This window comes from Phacochoerus africanus, chromosome 9, assembly GCF_016906955.1.
Source record: "Phacochoerus africanus isolate WHEZ1 chromosome 9, ROS_Pafr_v1, whole genome shotgun sequence".
Taxonomy (NCBI): Eukaryota; Metazoa; Chordata; class Mammalia; order Artiodactyla; family Suidae; genus Phacochoerus; species Phacochoerus africanus.
The window spans coordinates 24041931-24063817 of NC_062552.1; the positions used below are offsets into that span (position 1 = coordinate 24041931).

The window sequence follows — 21887 nt, forward strand, 5'->3', positions numbered from 1 at the left end:
TACAAGGTAGCACTCAGTTTAAAAAAAAAAAAAAAAAGAAAAGAAAGAGTTCCCGTCGTGGCTCAGCGGTTAACGAATCTGACTAGCATCCATGAGGACAGAGTGTTCGACCCCTGGCCTCAATAAGTGGGTTAAGGATTTGGTGTTGCCTTGAGCTGTGGTGTAGGTCCGCAGGTGCGGTTCGGCTCCCGCGTTGCTGTGGCTGTGGTGTAGGCTGGCAGCTGTAGCTCCGACTCGATTCCTAGCCTGGGAACCTCCACATGCGCGGGTGCGGCCCTAAAAAGCAAAAAAAGAAAGGATGACTCTTTTGTACTAGTTGGAAATTATTATGTTCAGCCCTTAGTCACGCGGCATCGCAGAGTCAAAGGGTTGGGGGTCCCCTAACCCTCATAAACCTCCCGAGGCAGCGACGGGTGTTTGCAGACGCCGGCCACGCCCTGTCACTGCAGGCCACGCCCCCACTGGGCGGCAGGCACACCTCCGGGAGGAAGGCGCGGCGTGCACGTGGGCCTCCGGGGGCGGGGTCGATAGCGCGGGCCTGGAGAGCCCGCCTGGTTCCCGGCCCCACGCTGCCGGAAGCGGAAATAACGCCCGGCGCCGCCAGAGTTGCCGTAACTGCCACCGAGATGCCGAAGGGGCCCAAGCAGCAGCCGCCGGAGCCCGAGTGGATCGGGGACGGAGAAAGCACGAGCCCTACAGGTGAGGCTGGTAGACAGGGAGGGAAGGAGAGAATAAAGAGGAGAAGAGAAGTGTGCGCGTGTCTTAGCGGAGAATTATGGGGCACGAGACTGACTGGGCCTGCGAGGGCTACTGCGCATGCGTGCAATGGGGCGGGGACGAGTTTGTCCCGGCAGGAGTGCTTTTGGGGTGCCTGCAAAAGAAAAAGTGCCGGGGTGTCGCTCATGAGCCTCACTGAGAGTGGGCAGATGACGAGGAAGAGCATATGGTGCCGAGGGGGAGATGGGGGGAAATGAGAACGTACCCTTCTCTTTTGAACGTCTTCCCCACCACACGGTATTCCACATACAGCTGGAATATATCAGCCTCGACCTCCCCTCCCACCTCCGCGCGAACTCACTTACTCATTCTGTCTCACCCACACTCATCTGGGGAGCCAGTTTTCCCACTTGCTTCTCAAGAGAGGCTGACTCCTTCATGAACTCTTTCACAAGACACTTTTCTGATGCTACCGGAACAAGAGGGTGGATCCTGAGTATTAGAATGGAGGGTTAAGGTTTACTTAAAAGCCACGAGCATTTGTTGAGCACCTGTTTTTAATTATGCAGTGAGTTTTTGTTTTTGTCTTTTTAGGGTCGCACCCGCGCATGTGGAGGTTCCCAGGATAAGGGGTCTAAATCGGAGCTATTGCTGCCGCCCTATGCCAGAGCCACAGCAACGCAAGATCCGAGCCGCCTCTGCCACCTACACCACAGCTCACGGCAACGCGGGATCCTCAACCCACTGAACGAGGCCAGGAATAGAACCGCAACCTCATGGTTCCTAGTTGGATTCGCTCCGATGCACCATGGCGGAACTCCTTATGCAGTGTTTTTAATTAGACTGTGCTTTGGGGAGGGGAGAAAAGAATATGAAGACATCTTCTCAGACTTGAAGGTACTTTCAAGAGGGAGATAAAATGGACATAATAATTACAGTAGGTATACAGCGACTAATTATAAAGGCATTTATTGGATGCTCACTATAACCTAGTACTGAGCAGAAGAACTGGAAATGTAGGGGTGGAAGATGAGCTTTGCCTGTCTAGAAGGGGCAAGACTAGTGGAGGGGCCAGAGCATTAATCAGACAGAGGCCAGGAGTGTGATGAATGTACTTGAAAATTCTGTGGAACTAGAGAAGAGAGGGGCAGCATCTACTCAGGTCAGCAAAGCCTGCCAGGAATATGTGACAGCTGAGTTCATTCTTGAAGGATCAGTATGACTTAGCAAGGGGAAGAGCATTTCAAGCAAGCATAAGATGAGTGGAGCCTGGCTGGTTCCCAGGATTGTGTGACTAGTTGTGATGGGGTTGGAAAGATGTGTGAGAGATAGATAATGAAAGGCTTTATACACTATTTCAAGGAACTCAAATTGTAAAAACATTCAGAGGAGTTCCCTGGTGGCCTAGCAGTTAAGGATTGGGCATTGTCATTGCTATGGCTTGGGTTCGATCCCTGGCCTGGGAACTTCTGCACACTGCAAGTGTGGCCAAAAAAAGGAAAAGGGTTGGGGGGGGATCCATTGCAATGCATAAGGGATGATTGAGGCAGGAAGACCATTCAGGAGACTCTGGTAATGATCCAGGTGAGAAGTAGTAAGAGAGTCAACCAAGGCAGTGAAGACCCAGAGTTACACTGACTACAGCTGGGAGCCAATTAAATGAAGGGAGAAGAATTAAGGATGACACTCAACTCAGCAGGTAATAGCCATTAGATGAAAGTAGTAGTGGGCTGTTGGGTGGAGAGTGGGAAGAGGTAAGGGCAGCTTTTTTTGGGGGGGGGTTCTTTTTAGGGTGGCATATGGAGGCTAGGGGTCGAATTAGAGCGGTAGCTGCCGGCCTACACCACAGCAACACAGGATCCGAGGCATGTCTGACCTACACCACAGCTCACAGCAACGCCGGGTCTTTAATCCACTGAGTGAGGCCAGGGGTCTAACCTGTATCCTTATGAATGCTAGTCAGGCTCATTAACCACTGAGCTACGACAGGAACTCCCAAGGGCAGCTTTTGAATGAGTTGGAGATTTCTGGGGAGTTTCTTTTTGGTTGTTTGTTTTTGCTTTTTAGGGCTGTACCCATGGATTATGGAAGTTTCCAGGCTAGGGGTCGAATTGGAGCTACAGCTGCTGGCCTACACCATAGCTCATGGCAATGCGAAATCCTTAACCCACTGAGGGAGGCCAGGGATCAAACCCTTGACCTCGTAGATCCTAGTCAGTTTCGTTAACCACTAAGCCACAAAGGGAACTACAATTTCTTTCTTTTTTTTTTTTTTTTCAGTCTTTTGAGGGCCACACTTGTGGCATAGGGAAGTTCCTAGGCTAGGGGTCAAGTCAGAGCTGCAGCTGCTGGCCTATGGCACTGCCACAGCAACAGCACATCCAAGCCAAATATGCAGCCTGTACCACAGCTCCCAGCAATGCCAGATTCTTAACCCACTGAATGAGGCCAAGGATTGTACCCACAACCTCATGGTTCCAGGTGAGATTCGTTTCTGCTGTGCCAGGATGGAAATTCCTGTGCAGAAACGTTTAAGTTTAATTAGGTTCCATTTGTTGATTTTTGTTTTTATTGTCATTAGTCTAGGAGTTGGATCTGAGAAGATAATGCTCTGATTTATTCAGAGTGTTTGGCCTGTTTTCCTCCCGACAGTAGCAAGTTTGGCCAAAATTCCTTAGAAGATGATAACCTGAGTCAGGTTTCAGTCTATTTAGAAAGGAATGGGAGATGAGGAGGTGGACTACAGTTTTTTTTCTCCCCCCCCTTATTGACCCTTACCACATATGAAAGTTCCTGGGCCAGAGATTGAACCCGAGCTGCAGCTGTGATCTTTGCTACAAATACAGCCATCAATGCCTGTTTGTTTTGGGTTGGGTTTTTTTTTTTTTGGTCTTTTTTTTGGGGCCGCAGGTGTGGCATATGGAGGTTCCCAGGCTGGGGGTCAAATTGGAGCTGCAGTTGCTGGCCTACACCACAGCTCATAGCAATGTTGGATCCCTAACCCTCTGAGCGAGGCCAGGGATCGAACCTTTGTCCTCATGGATACTCGGTAAGTTTGTTAACCACTGAGCCACGGCAAGAATTCCCAATGTCTGATCTTTTAACCCATTGTGCTGTGCTGGGGATTGAACCCATGCCTCCACAGCAGCCTGAGCCACTGCAGTCGAGGTTTTTTTGTTTTTTGTTTTCTAAATCGTTTCATATGGAAGTTCCTGGCTAAGGGGGTCTAATTGGGAGCCACAGCTGCTGGCCTATGCCCCAGCCAGGGCAACAGCGGATCGGAGCTGCATCTGTGACTTATGCTGCAGCTTGCGGCAACTTTGGATCATTAACCGACTGAGCAAGGGTCAGGGATCAAACCCACATCCTCCCAGAGAAAGTGATGGGTCATGCACACTCTGAGCCACAATGGGAATGCCTGCAGTTGGATTCTTCACCCACTGCATCACAGTGGGAACTCTTGGACTACACTTTTGAGACTCAGTGAAGACAAGGATAGAAACAGTAATTGGGGGAGGAGATTGTTTATGGAAAGTGCTTTACTTGGCTTTGAACTTAGGAGCTGCTTAAGTAATGTACCTACTAAAGGGAAGAGCCATTAGAGGGGAGAGGTGGAGGATACTTTGCCTTTTCTTTGGTGACAATACTTTCTCACACTTGAACCTGTGCAGAGGCTTCTCTCCCTATGGTCAGGAGGTGTGGTTGTGTTAGTCCTTGGGGAGAAATTAGCATCTGAGTCACTCCTCAGTGTTGTCAGGGTGAGCTAATGATGTCATTCCTTCATGTGTACTGCAGTGGGTCTTTCCTAATGGCTTTAGGATTAGGCTTCTTGGAGTAGCCTATAAACATAGATGCTTTCATTATTTCTCTTGCACGTTCCTTTTTTTTTTTTTTTTTTTTTTGCTTCGCCTGCAGCATATTGACGTTCCCAGGCCAAAGATTGAATCCAGGCTGCAGCTACAGCAAGATGGATCCTTTAACCCACTGCACAGGCCAGGGATTGAACCCATGCTTCTGCAGTGACCTGAGCCACTGCAGTCAGATTCTTAGCCTACTGCCCCACTGCAGGAACATCTTTTCAGTTCCCTCACACTAGTCACCCAGAGTGGGGATCAGGTTTTGCAGTGTGTTCAGGATGGAGGTCACAGATTAAGCTAAGACAGGCCTAAGCATAAGGGAGTTACTTAAGGAGCTGGGAGAAGCCGGTGTCCAGAACACAGATACAGGTAGGGAAACAGAGATAGATAGCAAAAAAGATAGAATGATCCCTTTTAGTCTATGAGGCCCTAAGTTATAGGGATGGTTCTTCATTGTCTCCAGTTGTTGGCATTGTAGGTGCTTGGTATCTGAATAAATGATTGCTATGGACTGGCTGGAATTCTGGTCTGAGAACACTTGGTGTGGTAGATAGCAGAAAGCCTTTGGGGCTGGTATTTTTTTGTTTTTGTTTTTTTAAAAAAACCTAGGCAATTGCAGGAGTGCTTTTGAATAGAATTGGATAGCAGTGGATGGATGGGAAAATTGGGAGATGAGTATGCTGGCAGATATGTGTGGGCATGAAGAGAAGTCAGAAGGCTGCCTCCTGGTCTGACATGGGAGGGGGACTCAGACACAGTCCCCTGCCTGCAGGGAAAAAGGGATGGACAGAAAGAAGCTGGAATTTGGTGTCAGTAAACTTTGATCAGTTTCCTGCTTTGCTCCCTGGGAAGGTGAGCTAAACAGTCTCTCAAGTCACTCTCTAGAATGAAGGACCAACGCACAGTTAAGTATCCCACAGTGTGGTTTGTGCTAGTACTAGCGAAGCAGGTGGGACATAGACCCTGGTGTTGGTTCACTTACCAGACCACTCTGTTTACTTGGCCTGCAGGATCGAAAGATGATGTATCCCAAACTGAATTAATGATGTTTTCTTGGAGTTCCTGTTGTGGCTCAGTGGTTAATGAATCTGACTAGCAACCATGAGGATGCAGGTTTGATCCCTGGCCTTGCTCAGTGGGTTAAGGATCTGGCGTTGCCGTAAGCTGTGGTGTAGGTCACAGACACAGCTCGGATCCCACACTGCTGTGGCTGTGGTGTAGGCCATCAGCTGTGCTCCAATTCATCCCCTAGCCTGGGAACCTCCATATGCCGCAGGTACAACCCTAAAAAGCAAAAATAATAATAATAATGTTTTCTCCTTCTATTCTCCCCCACGGGTGGTAGGAATGGAGAGAGGGGTCCTTCTCTTCCAGTATATCCTGACCTAATAAATGCTACCACTCGCCCAGCTAATTCTGTCAGCTAAGACATAGGCGTGACCTCCGAATGCTCTTAACTTCCCACCCCTGCTGTCACCCTGTGGGTTCTCCTCCTCTGTCTCCCGCTGCTACCCTAGACCAAGCCACCTTCGCCTGCCTTGTGGGGCAGTGCAGAGAATGATAGTTGAGCTAGAAAAAAAACAGTTGATAAGGTGGAGGCCCCCGAGAGGGGGGAGATCAGGCTGATTTGGAATTTGTCTGCTTAACCTTCTAGACAAAGTGGTGAAGAAAGGGAAGAAGGACAAGAAGACCAAAAAGACGGTGAGGCAGTGAGGAGTGAGGATGAGAGGACCGTGGGCATTTCCAAGCGGAAGGTGGTCCTGGGAAGGCACTGGGGGTCCCCGGGAGGGGAAGGGGTCTCCTCAGGAGAGGGAGCAGGGTGGGGCTGGAGTGCAAGTTCCTGGTGGTGGTGAAGGGCTTGGTTGGTCTCTGAGCCGGGTTTACCTAGATCTTAACTCCCTTCGTAGTTCTTTGAAGAGCTAGCAGTAGAAGACAGACAAGCTGGGGAAGAAGAGAAAGTGCTCAAGGAGAAGGAGCAGCAGCAGCAGCACCAGCAGCAGCAGGTACAGGTGTCAGGGGACCCACCACTCCACGGAGGCATCGAAGGTCTGCCAGCCCCTTGGCGGCCCACATGGATTCACTCGGTGACGGCTGCTCTCTCTGGGGCACAAATAAGCGGTGTCCAGGGCTTCATTCTCTCACTCTCTCCGACTTTCAGCAGCAAAAAAAGAAACGAGACACTCGAAAAGGCCGGCGGAAGAAGGATGTGGATGATGATGATGGAGAGGAGAAGGAGCTCATGGAGCGTCTTAAGAAGCTCTCAGTACCGGCCAGTGATGAGGAGGAGGAGGGTAAATGCCCACGGGAGATGGGGTACCTGGAACCCTCAAGTCACGAAGACTCGGGCGCCTGGTTCCTTGCTCTTGGAGTTGGCATAGGTTAAGGAGCCGGACATTGTCATTCTCTTTCCTGTCTCACCTTCTCCCCTTGTCATTTCAGCACCTGCCCCGGTGCCCCGAGGAGGGAAGAAAAACAAGGTAAGCCATCCATCGGTGTGGTAGACAGAGACTCCAGGGGTGCAGCCTTGGCCATTCCGCTGACTTATCGGTCACTTTCATTCTCCAGGGTGGTAATGTTTTTGCAGCTCTGATTCAGGATCAGAGTGAGGAAGAGGAGGAGGAAGAAAAACATCCTCCTAAGCCAGCCAAGCCAGAGAAGAATCGCATCAATAAGGTGACAGTAGTGGCTCTGGAGGTCACTCCCACCCCCTGTAGTACCTTCTGGCCCCGGGTGTGGTCATTCCCTGGCTTCTTTTCCTGCTTTTAAACTAGCTTTTATAAGGTCTGCTTTGCTTATACTGTCAAGGTCAGCTTTTTTTTTTTTGCTTTTTTTTAGGGCCGCATGTGCGGCACATGGAAGTTCCCAGGCTTTTAAACTCAAAATCTGGAGTTCCCATCATGGTGCAGCAGAAACAAATCCAACTGGGAACCATGAGGTTGTGGGCTCGATCCCTGGCCTCGCTCAGGGGGTTAAGGATCCGGCGTTGCCGTGAGCTGTGGTGTAGGTTCCAGACAGGGCTCCGATCTGGCATTGCTGTGGCTGTGGTGTAGGCCAGCAGCTGCAACTGTAATTCGTCCCTAGCCTAGGAACTTCCATATGCTGTGGTGCTGCCCTAAAAAGACAAAAGAAGGAGTTCCTTTCTTGGCTCAGTGGGTAGCCAATCCCACTAGTGAACCATGAGGTTGTGGGTTCGATCCCTGGCCTCGCTCAGTGGGTTAAGGATCCGGCCTTGCTGTGAGCTGTGGTGTAGGTCACAGATGCAGCTCGGATCTGGCATTGCTGTGTCGAAGGCCGGTGGCTACACCTCTGATTAGACCCCTAGCCTGGGAACCTCCATATGCCGCTGGTGTGACCCTAGGAAAAAAAAAAGGTGAAAGAAAGAAAACTACTATTCCTAGACCTCCCAGAAGTGTTTGTTAAGCTACAGTATAGCAAATGAATTTATGTGTGTCTGTGTGTGCTTCTCCAGGCTGTATCTCAGGAACAACAACCAGGGCCCAAGGGCAGAAAGGGAAAGGAGGAAAAGTCAAAGGGCAAGGCCAAGGTGAGACGGGAACGTTGGCCATGGGAGGGTTTGGGTCTCAGGAATTAGAGCCTTTCATCACAGCTGCTATCTTTTTGTGTGTTAGCCTCAAAATAAATTTGCTGCTCTGGACGATGAAGAGGAGCAGGATGAAGAGGAAATAAAAGAAAAGGAGCCTCCCAAGCAAGGGAAGGAGAAGGCCAAGAAGGCAGAGCAGGTGTGGGTCTTGGTATTGGGGGCGGTGTTCTTAGGGACTAGGGCTCTGTGGCCCTCAGGCAGGGGGCAGGATCTGGGGGAGCAGGAGTGGGCAAATGTCTATAAAGGGCCACACAGTAAATATTTTAGGCTTTGTAGGCCACATTCATTCTCTGACACGTACTCTTTTCTATTTTTGGAAAGACTCTTGGAAGATGGGAAAACCGTTCTTAGCTCACAGGCCGTAGTTTACAACCTCTGATCCAGAGAGGAAGGGACCCAGGCTTTAGCCTCACACAGTCTGGATCGGCTCTGCTACTCACTGACAGTGCCCTTCAGTACATCTTTCCACCTCCTGCCGTCAGCAGTCCCACGTGTGTGATGTAGCGATCTCTGAGCTCCCCTTAACCACCAGCACTTGCTGGTTCTGTGACTCTGCTGTACCAGTCGTTGTACCATAGGGCCTCTGGGTCTTTTCTTTGCATGTTAACATGGAGGCCACTGAAAAACTCATTTGATATATGAGGAAAAGAACCTTTTCTGTTTATTCTACCCTCAGTTACATTGTATTGGCAGTTAGGTTTCTAGGTACATATACGTTGTTACATGTAGTGTCTTGTGCCATTCCTGGTGGCAGAAATGGATTGGGGTCTCCCGCCTGGGTATGAAAATGAAAGGATCCGCCAAGATACTTCAGGACTCTGGGTGGAGAAAGAAAGAGCTACTGTGGATCTCGGGGTAGCTAATGCGAAGTCTGAGTTCTCAGAGGGGTCCTTTGTTTTTCTCATCCCCGGGTCCTCACAGGGCTCAGAGGAGGAAGGAGAGGAGGAGGAGGAGGAAGGGGAGTCCAAGGCTGACGATCCCTACGCTCACCTTAGCAAGAAGGAGAAGAAGAAGCTGAAGAAACAGGTAAGACCTTGGGTTCTTTTTTTTTTTTTTTTTGCTATTTCTTTGGGCCGCTCCCACGGCACATGGAGGTTCCCAGGCTAGGGGTCGAATCGGAGCTGCAGCCACCGGCCTACACCAGAGCCACAGCAATGCGGGATCCGAGCCTCGTCTGCAACCTACACCACAGCTCACGGCAACGCCGGATCGTCAACCCACTGAGCAAGGGCAGGGATCGAACCCACAACCTCATGGTTCCTAGTCGGATTCGCCAAGCACTGCGCCACGACGGGAACTCCAGACCTTGGGTTCTTAGTGGTCAGAGGTAGGAGGATTTGATTTTTTTTTAAATATGTTTTTTTATTTTTTTATATTTTGTTTTTTTGTTTTTTTTTTTTTTTTGTCCTTTTATGGCCACACCTGGGGTATATGGAGGTTCCCAGTCTAGCGGTCAAATCGGAACTTCAGCTCACAGCAACACTGGATCCTTAACCCACAGAGCCAAGCCAGGGATCGAACCTACATCCTCATGGATACTAGTTGGGTTGTTTAACCGCTGAGCCACAATGGGAACTCATATATTGAGGGTTAAAAAAGAAGTGCTTAAGGAGTTCCTGTCGTGGCTCAGCAGAAACAGATCTGACTAGCATCCATGAGGACGCAGGTTTGATCCCTGGCCTTGCTCAGTGGGTTAAGTGATTTTTTTTTCTTTTTTTTTTTTAATGTATTAGCTATGGGACATGTGAATTAGGAGACAAGGAAGCTTGGGACACTGTGTCAAGTAGAGAGGTGGGAGTATGGGAAGAATTGTGTTCCGTGAGCCTTGTCTTGGTGTCTGATGACCTGGGGCTGTATTGTGATGGGAAACTGGCAGGCAGTGGCCTCAAGAGTGATTTTTCCTTCCTTCTCAGATGGAGTATGAGCGCCAGGTGGCTTCATTAAAAGCAGCCAATGCTGCTGAAAATGACTTCTCCGTGTCACAAGCAGAGATGTCTTCCCGCCAGGCCATGTTGGAAAATGCATCTGACATCAAGGTAAGGTCCGAGGGGGCCCCTCCTGCCAGCTCACCCACGCATGCGCCACTCTCACCTTCTCCTGAGTGGCCACGGCAACCGAGGGAGTGAGTACAAGGGGCTTAGCCGAGGGCACGGCAGCTCGGAGGCCTTTTCCACACCTGCGTTCTGCCAACTTGAGCGAGAAGCCAGCAGAACCAGCGTAAGGGTCCGCCCTTGGAGGGAAGCACGAGGGACGGCCTGGACTGGCTCAGGCTTGGAGACGCTTCGAGGCAGTGGGTGGAAAAGGGGACTGGCATGCTGAGAGGTGGGGGTTCTCCCACAGGGAGAAAGCTGTGGCCGGGGTCTGGCAGGGAGGGTTCTCGTTGCTCATTCCTTCCCTGCCCTCTGCAGCTGGAGAAGTTCAGCATCTCAGCCCACGGCAAGGAGCTCTTCGTCAACGCAGACCTGTACATTGTCGCCGGCCGCCGCTACGGGCTGGTGGGACCCAATGGGTGAGGCGAGGAGGGGTGGGCAGGGGGCGGGCAGGGGCAGAGACGGGTGCCGCGGCGGCCTGGTCCTGAACTCTCTCATCCCCCAGCAAGGGCAAGACCACGCTCCTCAAGCACATCGCCAACCGAGCCCTGAGCATCCCTCCCAACATTGACGTGCTGCTGTGCGAGCAGGGTGAGGCTGTGGTGGGAAAGGGGTTTGGGGGTTAAATGGACCAACCAAGAATAGAAGGAGCCGTGGTTGTGGAGTCGGAAGGTTATCCCGGGAGATGGGGACCGGGAAACGGGTGCTAAAGGAACTCGGGAAGAGATGAGAAGCCGGAGAGTGTTTTATTTGGAACAAGCACGAAGAGCCAGGCCAGGGCAGGTGAAGCAGCAGTGGCGCTGAAGGGAAGAGGACGTGGCGGCCTTGGCCCTCGGGGCGCCCTGACTCCTCCCTCTACCCCCAGAGGTGGTGGCTGATGAGACGCCAGCCGTGCAGGCTGTTCTTCGAGCTGACACCAAGCGGCTGAAGCTGCTGGAGGAGGAGCGGCGGCTCCAGGGACAATTGGAACAGGGTGATGACACGGCCGCTGACAGGCTGGAGAAGGTAGAGGAGATGGCGCAGGGGACACGGGCCAAGACTAGGGGTTGCTGGGACCTCCCGACATAGGTCCTCCTCTCCCTCCTCCCAGGTGTATGAGGAGTTGCGGGCCACTGGGGCAGCCGCTGCCGAGGCCAAAGCCCGCCGGATCCTGGCTGGTCTGGGCTTCGACCCTGAAATGCAGAATCGGCCCACACAGAAGTTTTCGGGGGGCTGGCGCATGCGTGTCTCCCTGGCCAGGTGGGCCCCCATCCTCGCCGCCCTCCCTTCAGCCTCTGTCCACCAGCACCCTTTTTGTTTCTTCCCGTTCTTTCAAGGCCAGCTTCTCCCTCCTGTACTGTCAGTGTTGTCAGACTCTGGGTCCTTTCTCCCTCCCTGGGGCTCTTTTCTCATCTGTGTCCCCACAGGGGAACTAGTTGTCTAAGGAGAGGTTGGGAAGGAATGTTCAGTCTCCGGCTCCACTTAACCAGAAGCTTCTCTGAACAAGGCTCTTCTCCCCCTGACGCCACACTCTGCTGCCCACCCTCTAGGGCGCTGTTCATGGAGCCCACGCTGCTGATGTTGGATGAGCCCACCAACCACCTGGACCTGAACGCTGTCATCTGGCTCAATAAGTGAGTGGCCCTTGATTCCAGGCTTTGCATCGCTTGTTCCCATTCTGCCCCTGCCAGCTCTCAATCCAGCCCCTCCTCTGTCACTCCCTGTCACCATCATGTCACTTCCCCTAACTTAACCCTGCCTTGACCACTGTGACATTTCCACACTCTTCTCTAAAACCCAGCTACCTCCAGGGCTGGCGGAAGACGCTGCTCATCGTCTCCCACGACCAGGGCTTCCTGGATGATGTCTGTACAGATATCATCCATCTTGATGCCCAGCGGCTCCATTACTACAGGGGCAATTACAGTAAGGAGGGTCATTGGGAGGCCTGGGGAGGAGGAGAGGTGGTGCCTAGAGAGAGGCCTGGGGGGAGCCGGGAGGGACGTGGTGAGAAGCTGCATCTTTCTGAATTCTGGGCATCCTGCTGGGCAGAGCGACAGCCATTGATTCCAGCCCTTGTTTTGCTTCAGTGACCTTCAAGAAGATGTACCAGCAGAAGCAGAAGGAGCTCCTGAAGCAGTATGAGAAGCAAGAGAAAAAGCTGAAGGAGCTGAAGGCGGGCGGCAAGTCCACCAAGCAGGCGGTGAGCAGGGGTCTTCCTGGCCGGGGCCCGTCCCAGGAGCAGGGAGAAGGGGCGGGACTCAGACCCAACCTGCCTCTGAAGGCCCTTGGTGAAGGGCACGGGTGTCTCCCCAGGAAAAGCAAACCAAGGAAGCCCTGACTCGAAAGCAGCAGAAGTGCCGGCGGAAAAACCAGGATGAGGAGTCGCAGGAGGCCCCCGAGCTCCTGAAGCGCCCCAAGGAATACACTGTACGCTTCACGTTCCCCGACCCGCCGCCACTCAGCCCTCCTGTGCTGGGCCTGCACGGTGAGCACCCGCCGCCCCCGTCTCCACGTGCAGGGACCTTCAGGGACCCCGGGGGCTCTGAAAAGAAAATAAAGTGGTGCTTTTCCCGTGGCTTCTCAGGTGTGACATTTGGCTACGAGGGTCAGAAACCACTCTTTAAGAATCTGGACTTCGGCATTGACATGGACTCCAGGAGTGAGTTGGTGGGGAGGCCCGGGAATGGAGCAGACACCCCCTGGAGAGTTTCTGGGGACCTCACTTCTGATCTCTGTCTCCCTCCCCACTCTGCAGTCTGCATCGTGGGCCCTAACGGCGTCGGGAAGAGCACCCTGCTGCTGCTGCTGACTGGCAAGCTGACCCCGGTAAGTTGTGCGTGAGTTGTGTGGCCAGCAGTCGGGGTCATGACGTGAGCACACGGCTGTTCCCCAGAGGCTGGAATCGGGGGCCCCCCTCTGCCTGGAGAGTTTAGTACAGTGCGTTGTGGATGATTCGTTGCCTTAAGAGGTGCTGAGAGGAAGGCAGTTTGGCTTAGGGAGGAGAGCCAGAAGTGGGGCCAGACTCGGGGCACCACTTCCCGTGCATGATACACACTGGTCAAGAATGGTTAGAAATTGCGTAAGCCAGAGAAGAATCTGGAGATGGCCGTCGGCCTACAACACAGCCACAGCAACGCCAGATCCAAGCCGTGTCTTCAACATACACCACAGCTCACGGCAATGCTGGATTCTTTTTTCTTTTTTTTTTTTAACATTTACCTTTTTATTTATTTATTTATTTATTTATTTATTTTTTATTTTATTTTTTTGTCTTTTTGCCTTCTCTAGGGCCACTTCCGCAGCATATGGAGGTTCCCAGGCTAGGGGTCTAATTGGAGCCGTAGCCACCAGCCTATGCCAGAGACACAGAAACACAGGATCTGAGCCGCATCTCAACCTACACCACAGCTCACGGCAACTCCGTATCTTTAATCCACTGAGCAAGGCCAGGGGTCGAACCCGCAACCTCTTGATTCCTAGTCGGATTTGTTAACCACTGCGCCATGACGGGAACTCCAACGCTGGATTTTTAACCCACTGAATGAGGCCAGGGATTTAACCCATGTCTTCATAGATACTAGTTGGGTTCATTAACCGCTGAGCCATGATGAGAACTTCCAGTATGCATTTGGATGAATCGCTTTTTCCTTTTTTGCCTTATTAGCATGTATATGCATATAGTTTTAAAAATATATTTTTACTTTTATTTATCTTTAACCTTTTACTTTTTTTTTTAGGTCATACCAATGGCATATGGAAGTTCCTAGGCTAGGGGTCGAATCCAGCATTTGATGTTGGTGCCTCACTCTCTGACTTCACTTAGCATGATAATTTCTAGGTCCATCCATGTTGCTCCAAATGCCATTAATTCTTTCCTTTTAATGGCTGAGTAATATTCCATCGTGTACCACATCTTCTTTATCCACTCCTCTGTCAGTGGACATTTAGGTTGTTTCCATGTCTTGACTATTGTATATCGTGCTGCAATGAACATTGGAGTACATGAGTCTTTTCAAGTCATGGTTTTCTCTGGATAGATGCCAAGGAGTGGGATTGCCAAATCAAATGGTAATTCTATTTCTTTCTAGTTTTCTGAGAATCTCCATACTGTTTTCCACAGTGGTAGCACCAATTTACATTCCCACCAACAGTGTAATAGGGTTCCCTTTTCTCCACACCCTCTCCAGCACTTAACGTTTGTAGACTTTTTTTTTTGTCTTTTCAGGGCCACACCCACAGCATATGGAAGTTCCCAGGCTAGGGGCAGAATTGTTGCTGCAGCTGCTGGCCACAGCCACAGCAACACCAGATCTAAGCCATCTCTGCGACCTACATCACAGCTCATGGCAACCCCATATCCTTAACCCACTGAGCAAGGCCAGGGATCGAACCCGCAACCTCATGTTTCCTAGTCAGATTTGTTTCTGCTGTGCCACAACGGGATCTCCTGTTTGAAGACTTTTTGATGGTGGCCATTCTGGCTGGTGTAAGGTGGTACCTCATAGTGGTTTTGATTTGCATTTCTCTAATAATGAGTGATGTTGAACATTTGTTTTTATGTGTCTTTTGGCCATCCGTGCGTCTTCTTTGGAGAATTGTCTGTTTAGATCTTCTGCACAGTTTTGATAGGGTTGTTTGGTTTTTTGGTATTGAGCTGCAGAACGTGTTTATAAATTTTGGAGATTAATCCCTTATCAGTTGCTTCATTTGCATATATTTTTGCCCATTCTGTGGGTTGTTTTCGTTTTTTTAGGGTTTCCTTTGCTGTGTAGAATCTTTTGAGTTTGATTAAGTCCTGTTTATGTTTATTCTTATTTTTGTCATTACTCTAGGAGGTGGGTCTGAGAAGATATTGCTTTGGTTTATGTTGGAGAGTGTTTGGCCTATGTTTTCCTCTGATCATTTTTTTTTTCTTTTTTTAAACCTTTTTAGGGCTGTACCTAAGACATATGGAGTTCCCAGGCTAGGGGTGTAATCAGAGCTATAGCTGCTGGCCTGTGTCACAGCAATGCCAGATCCGAGCTGCATCCACTACCTACACCACAGCTCATGGCAGTGCTGGATCCTTAACCCACTGAGTGAGGGCAGGGATCAAACCTGCAACCTCATGGTTCCTAGTCGGATTCATTTCTGCTGCGCCACGACGGGAACTCCAGTATTGGGTCTTATATCTAGGTCTTTAATCCATTTTGAGTTTATTTTTGTGTATATTAGGAAGTGTTCTTTTTTTTTTTTTGACTTTTTGCTGTTTCTTTGGGCCGCTTCCGTGGCATATGGAGGTTCCGGCTAGGGGTCTAATCGGAGCTGTAGCCACTGGCCTACACCAGAGCCACAGCAACTCGGGATCCGAGCCGCGTCTGCAGCCTACACCACAGCTCACGGCAATGCCGGGTCGTTAACCCACTGAGCAAGGGCAGGGACCGAACCCGCAACCTCATGGTTCCTAGTCAGGATTCGTTAACCACTGCGCCACAACGGGAACTCCCTAGGAAGTGTTCTAATTTCATTCTTTTACATGTGGCTCTTCAGTTTTCCCAACACCACTTATTGAAAAGACTGTCTTTTCTCCATTGTATATTCCTGCCTCCTTTGTCATAGATTAGTTGACTATAGGTGCGAGGGTTTAATCCTGAGCTTTCTATTCAGGCTATTTCTGATGTTTTACCAACACTTTGGCAAGTAGTCTTATTGTATCTGTTCATGAGTTTAGTTTTTCCTTATGATAAATCCCCTATAGTTCAGCGGAAATGAACCCCACTAGTATCCATGAGGATGTGGGTTTGATCCCTGGCCTTGCTCAGTGGGTTAAGGATCCGTCATTGTTGTGAGCTGTGGCTCAGATCTAGTGTTGCTGTGGCTGTGACTTAGGCCAGCAGCTGTACCTCTGATTTGACCCCTAGCCTGGGAATCTCCATATGCCGCAGGTGGGGCCCTAAGAAGGAAAAAAAAATTACTTACAGTTGTTCTGGGGGTGTTTGCGGTGTATGTAGTGCTTAGGTGGGTCGTAGCCATCTGTATGCCTTCCGGGAACGTGTTGAGAGGGCTTGTTTCTGCGAGCACATGCGCACACACACACAGGAGATCTTTAGAAAGGTGTTCCTATATCCTCCACAAACTGTCTCATTTCCCGCAGGAGGTGGAACCTGCTATTCTCGAGAAGGCGGGTGGGGAGGGCGTCTTTGCTCCTGGTCAGTCTCTCTGAAGGTTCTGACTCTGTGCTTTTTTTCCCCCCTCCTTTGTCCTCCTCTTGCTTCCGATTCCTTGGGCACCTTTGTCACCTTAGGGAGGACACTTGGGTTCCCTTTCTGGTGTTCGCCTCCCCTTCCGAAAAGTAGGGTGTGGAGCCGCAGCTCCTGTCCCCCCACCCTCATATTCCCCCCTTGCCTTTGCCTTGCAGACTCGAGGCGAAATGAGGAAGAACCACCGGCTGGTAAGTGGCTTTCTTTGGGAATTGAGGTGAGAGGCCATCACAGGAAGTAGGACTTTCACCGACCGCCTCCCTCTCCTCTCGCGCAGAAAATTGGCTTCTTCAACCAGCAGTACGCAGAGCAGCTGCGCATGGAGGAGACGCCCACTGAGTACCTGCAGCGCGGCTTCAACCTGCCCTACCAGGATGCCCGCAAGTGCCTGGGCCGCTTTGGCCTTGAGAGCCATGCCCACACCATCCAGATCTGCAAACTCTCAGGTACCGGGGCCGGGGAAGGCGTCCCTTCCTTAGCATTCCTACCTGCAGGCTGTCCCGGAGGTGGGAGCGGAGAGGAACCAGGACTTGGGGCAGCTAGGTTGGTGCACACTCAGGATTTACCTGCAGGCACGTCAGGTGGGGAGTTCCCGTCGTCGTCGCAGCTCAGTGATAAGGAACCTGACTCGTATCCATGAGGTTGCGGGTTCCACCCCCGGCCTCAGCGGGTTAAGGATCCGGCATTGCTGTGAGCTGTGGTGTAGGTCACAGACACAGCTCGGATCTGGTGTGGCTGTGGCTGTGGTGTAGGCCGGCGGCTGCAGTTCCGATTTGACCCTGGGACCTTCATATGCTGTGGGTGTGGCCCTAAAAAAGGAAAAAAATTTAGAAAAGGAACGTTGGGTGGTAAAGATGCAGTGATCTCCTTTGCTGCAGGTGGGCAGAAAGCCCGAGTTGTGTTTGCAGAGCTGGCCTGTCGGGAGCCCGATGTCCTCATCTTGGTGAGGGAGCTGGACGCGCGGCGGCTGGGCAGCGGGCAGGGGCCGGGGCGGCGGAAAGGAAGGGTGGGCGTCTGACACGCACAGTCACGGGGTGCCTCCTCCCTGCCAGGACGAGCCCACCAACAACCTGGACATCGAGTCTATCGACGCCCTGGGGGAGGCCATCAACGAGTACAAGGGAGGTAAGTCGACTGGCCGGGCGTCCTCCTCCTGCCTCGGGGACCGGGCCGTGGTGTCCTTTGGCTGGGGCGCCCTGCTCCGGGCCTGACTCTCCCTCCTTTCCCCCTGCCCTCCCTCCGTTCTCGCCATCCTGCTTCAAAGCTGTGATCGTCGTCAGCCACGATGCCCGACTCATCACGGAAACCAACTGCCAGCTGTGGGTGGTGGAGGAGCAGAGCGTCAGCCAGATCGACGGTGACTTCGACGACTACAAGCGGGAGGTGTTGGAGGCCCTGGGTGAAGTCATGGTCAGCCGGCCCCGCGAGTGAGCTTTCCCTCCTGGAAGCCCCCTCGTCCCCCCTCTCCTCGGAGGCCCCTCTGGTCTGCAGCGGGGCCAGCAGCTCTCGGCACGTGAAGGCGGAGCGTGGTCCTGATGTGACCAGGATGCCGCTTTGATCGCTGCCTTTTCTCTGAAAGACTTGGCTGTTCTGCTTCTCTTCAGATAACCATGCTGGCCTTGTCCTTGAAGTCCCTCTGTACGAACAGGTCACGTTCATTATTGAGGGATTCCATCCAGCCAAGGGCACGTGGCCAGTGGTCCGAGGCCGTCCTCTCTCAGAAGCTGGGCCGCCTCAACGCTTCCGGCCCAGCTGCCGCCCTGGTCTGTGAGTGCTGCTGCTCTTTTCTGGTGGATTTAATGCTGACCTAACGGATTCAAGCAGCTGTGGCCACTCAGAGCTGGAGGGGAGTTCTGAAACCCATGCTGAGAGCCAGGACTTGGTGCCTATAATCTCTAGGCTGCTTGGGGACTTGGGGGCAGGAAAGGAATGCTGCTGAACTCGAATCACCCTTTACAAGGGGAAGAAATAAAGGAAAGGCGTTGCGGCCATCTTGTCACTGTTTGGAGGTTCGTGGGAGCTGGAACTCTTCTTAGTCTTGGTTTGCTTTATTCTGTTTTCTGGCTGCGTTGAATATCGCCCGTTCCTCAGGACAGATGGGTCTGACCTGCAGTGTTAACTGTGAGTTAGATGGTGCTGGCTGTTGGGGGTGCCCCCATAACCCCCGATCCCTTCAGACAAGGACAGTGGAAATGATTCATCACCTCCCTCTAGGACACTCAGTTTCTTGCTATCCAAGCTCCGCCCTGTGGTCAGGGACCAGGGTGCTGATCTCCCAGAGCCGCTGCATCAGCCAACAGGCCTGGCACCGTGGGGTATACGAGAGGGGAGGGGACGGGTCTGCCTTCATGAAGAACCTAGTTAGAGAAGAAAATAAGACGTGAGTGTACAGCATGAAACGATTAATTGCCAAATGTGTGGTGCTCTAGAGTCTTCAGTTGCCTCATGCTCATAGAAGGGAGAGGTTGTCCAGAGCTTGGGGTTTTGGTAGGATCACTTGAGGATGAACCTTGAAGACGAGAAAGGGATTTTAATAATGAGGAACAGGGAGCCATTTTTGGAGGCTAGGAAAAGGGTGAATCTAGGGAAGAAAAAACTATGGGTGTTGATGCAAGAACGTGGCTGTTGAAGCCACTTTTCTTCTTACAGCTAGACCAAAAAGATGGGTTTGGAAAGTAAAACCCCAAGTGGTTGGTGGTGATTTCAGGTGTGAAGGGTGAGGTGGACCATAGAGACATCCTCTGTGGTGATAAGGTAATAAATCCTGAGTTAGGATATGAGAGTGGAATGGAAAGGAAAGGACAAATGGAAAGAGCCAGGTGGGAGTTGGAGAGAGAGAATAATCCAATTCCAGGTGAGTATGAAGAATGTTGAAGACTTACTGAGCTGGGAGTTCCCTGGTGGCCTAATAGTTAAGGATCTGGCGTTGTTACTGTTGTGGCTTGGGTCACTGCGGTCGTTTGAGTTCAGTCCCTGGCTGCAGAACTTGTCATGGGCATAGCAAAAAAAAATAAAACTGAGGTGGGACAGCTAATTTTGGAAAGTTATTTTTTGGCCAAATAATATTGGACCTCAGGTACGAGGTTTATATTGAAAGTGAAGGTTTGGTAAATCAACTATAATGGAAAAAATAAAAATCACAAAATTAAAAAAGTGTAGGTTTGGTGTGGACATAGTTGCAGAGGTTCCACTGGTACATTTCCAAATTAGAGGAACACCCTTTGGAATGTGAGGGAGAAAAGCAAGGGTCTTGTGCCAAGTTCAGTGCTACATGTAAAAGTAAATCTCCATGATTTGATGAAGTGGGTCCAGAACAGAGGGAGCAGGCTTCAAGTCCACTACTAATGGTATGTATGACCTTGGACTTAACCTCTTGGTACCTGTTTGCTCATCTGTAACATGGAGGTGATCCAACTTTACCAGGTTATTCAGGGATTAGATACATAACCATTTGTAAAGGACTGTAAATTCTTCTGCTTTTGTTAACATGTATTTCATGTTACACTCTATACTTAACATTTTCAGTTCACTTGTTTAGATGAGATGATACATCAGATATACAGGAATGTTATTTGTAAAATGAATACTAAAATTTTACATTTCCCACAGTTTTTTTGTTTTTTGTTTTAGGGCCGCACCTGTGGCATACAGAAGCTCCCAGACTAGGGGTCAGTCAGAGCTGAGCTGCTGGCCTACACCACAGTCACAGCAGCAAAGGATCCAAGCCACGTCTGCAATCTACACCACAGCTCATGGCAATGCTGGAGCCTTGACCTACTGAGCGAGGCCAGGGATTGAACCTGCGTCTCATGGATGCTAGTCAGGTTTGCTAACCGCTGAGACACAAGGGAACTCCTCAGAGGAAGTAACATTAAAGCCAAAGCCTTTAGATGGAGAAGGAACCGACTAGATAAGTGAGAAAGAGCCTTTGGGGAAGGGACCAGAATGGGTGAAGGCTCAGAAGCTGGAAAAAATTTGACTTGGCTTAAGCTTAGAACATGGAACCTAGCTTGAGATTGGAGCCTGAGCAGGGGCCAGGACCCACAGGGCCTTGTAAACCTTGATAGGGAGTTGGGCTATGGTCCCGGGAGCAATAGGGGGCCCTCGGTGTCTCTGCCGGAGTGTGATTGACCTGGTTTTCATTTTCACAGAATTGGCTGCTGGATGAAGAATGGAGGGGGCAGGGAGCGAGGTCAGGAGGGGCGTTAGATATTCCCTTGGGAAGGAGGAAATACTCCCCTTCCTCTCAGAAAGGAAAGAAAATAATGTAGACTGATTTTCAAAAAGAAAAGGGCAAGCACTCCGGGGGGCTCACTTTCCCAGGAGGTTTGGTGCCGGCGAATCAAGAAGAGTTCAGAAGTTTGCCAGGCAGCGGTAAATGTTGAGTTGGTGCTAATAATTTACACTGCGCCAGGGTGGTAGGATTTCCTGATCTTTCAATGTTAGGTTTACTGCCAGGGAGCAGGAATGGGAGAAACAGCATAATGGTGATTGAGAATTGGAGATTGGACTGGTGTGTTTGGGAAAGCTGACAGTGTCAAAAGTTCGAAGTGGATTTGGGGGATGGGAGTTGAAATGGAAAGAGAAAGAACCGGCCAACTGAAGCAGTCGCGAGGGCGTGGTGAAGAACAGAAATGAGTTGATGGGTACAGTGAAATGGAAGAGATGCTCAGCCTCTCCCCCTGTGCCCCCAAAATAAAACCTAAGTAACAGTTTATTTTGGATTTTCATGAAGAATTTCAAAGGAAAATTACTGGACTTTTTTTTTTTGTCTTTTCTATGGCCACACAGCACATGCAGGTTCCCAGGCTAGGGGTCTAATCAGAGCTATAGCTGCCGGCCTATGCCAGAGCCACAGCCACGTGGGATCTGAGCCACGTCTGTGACCTACACCACAGCTCACGGCAACGCCCGATCCTTAACCCACTAAGCAAGGCCAGGGATCGAACCCGCAACCTCATGGTTCTTAGTCGGATTTGTTAACCACTGAGACACGATGGCAACTCCTGAACTCATTTTTAAAGTAAAATAGAAAAAACTAAGCTCTCTTTAAAGGTTCTTGTGGCCTGTTGCAGGAGATGAAGGGAGGAAAGTATGAAGCAGGCAATAGATGGATCCAGAAGGAAGGAAATGCAAGTTAAAGAATTTTTAAATTTTTTTCTAAACTTCTTTTCACTTGAGCTGTGTACTTCGTTATTTCACCTCCTTAGCTTGGCCTTTAGATTACGTCTTCTCAGGCGCTCTCCCAGTGCAGAGAGCAACAGCAGGCTAACTGGACACCCTCTTTGGCGAAATGGGGCAAAGGGAAGATAAAATCTGCCCCACTGGCTTTAAGTGTAGGTTCGGTTTGTGACTTTAGGAAGTTGCTGCCCTCTTCTGGCCAATCCTAGAAACAACAGCC

The 21887-nt window shown here is 50.9% G+C and overlaps 1 protein-coding gene across 2 annotated transcripts; it reads left to right on the plus strand.

The window, feature by feature from the left end:
• Positions 1-570: 570 nt before the first annotated feature.
• On the plus strand, positions 571-18494 carry ABCF1 (ATP binding cassette subfamily F member 1). 2 transcript variants are annotated; one of them, XM_047797594.1, is made up of 25 exons: positions 571-699; positions 6229-6275; positions 6482-6577; positions 6733-6865; positions 7014-7051; positions 7140-7247; positions 8044-8118; positions 8204-8314; positions 9097-9201; positions 10089-10211; positions 10584-10684; positions 10771-10856; positions 11131-11270; positions 11356-11504; positions 11795-11878; positions 12046-12170; positions 12335-12447; positions 12561-12732; positions 12832-12906; positions 13003-13073; positions 16645-16677; positions 16764-16932; positions 17365-17429; positions 17539-17611; positions 17751-18494. In XM_047797594.1, the coding sequence occupies exons 1-25, from the start codon at positions 627-629 to the stop codon at positions 17915-17917; spliced, it is 2532 nt and encodes an 843-aa protein (XP_047653550.1). In that variant the 5' UTR covers positions 571-626; the 3' UTR covers positions 17918-18494. The 2 variants fall into 2 exon arrangements, with proteins under 2 accessions (XP_047653550.1, XP_047653551.1); XM_047797595.1 differs by having other exon boundaries at positions 6736-6865.
• Positions 18495-21887: the final 3393 nt, after the last annotated feature.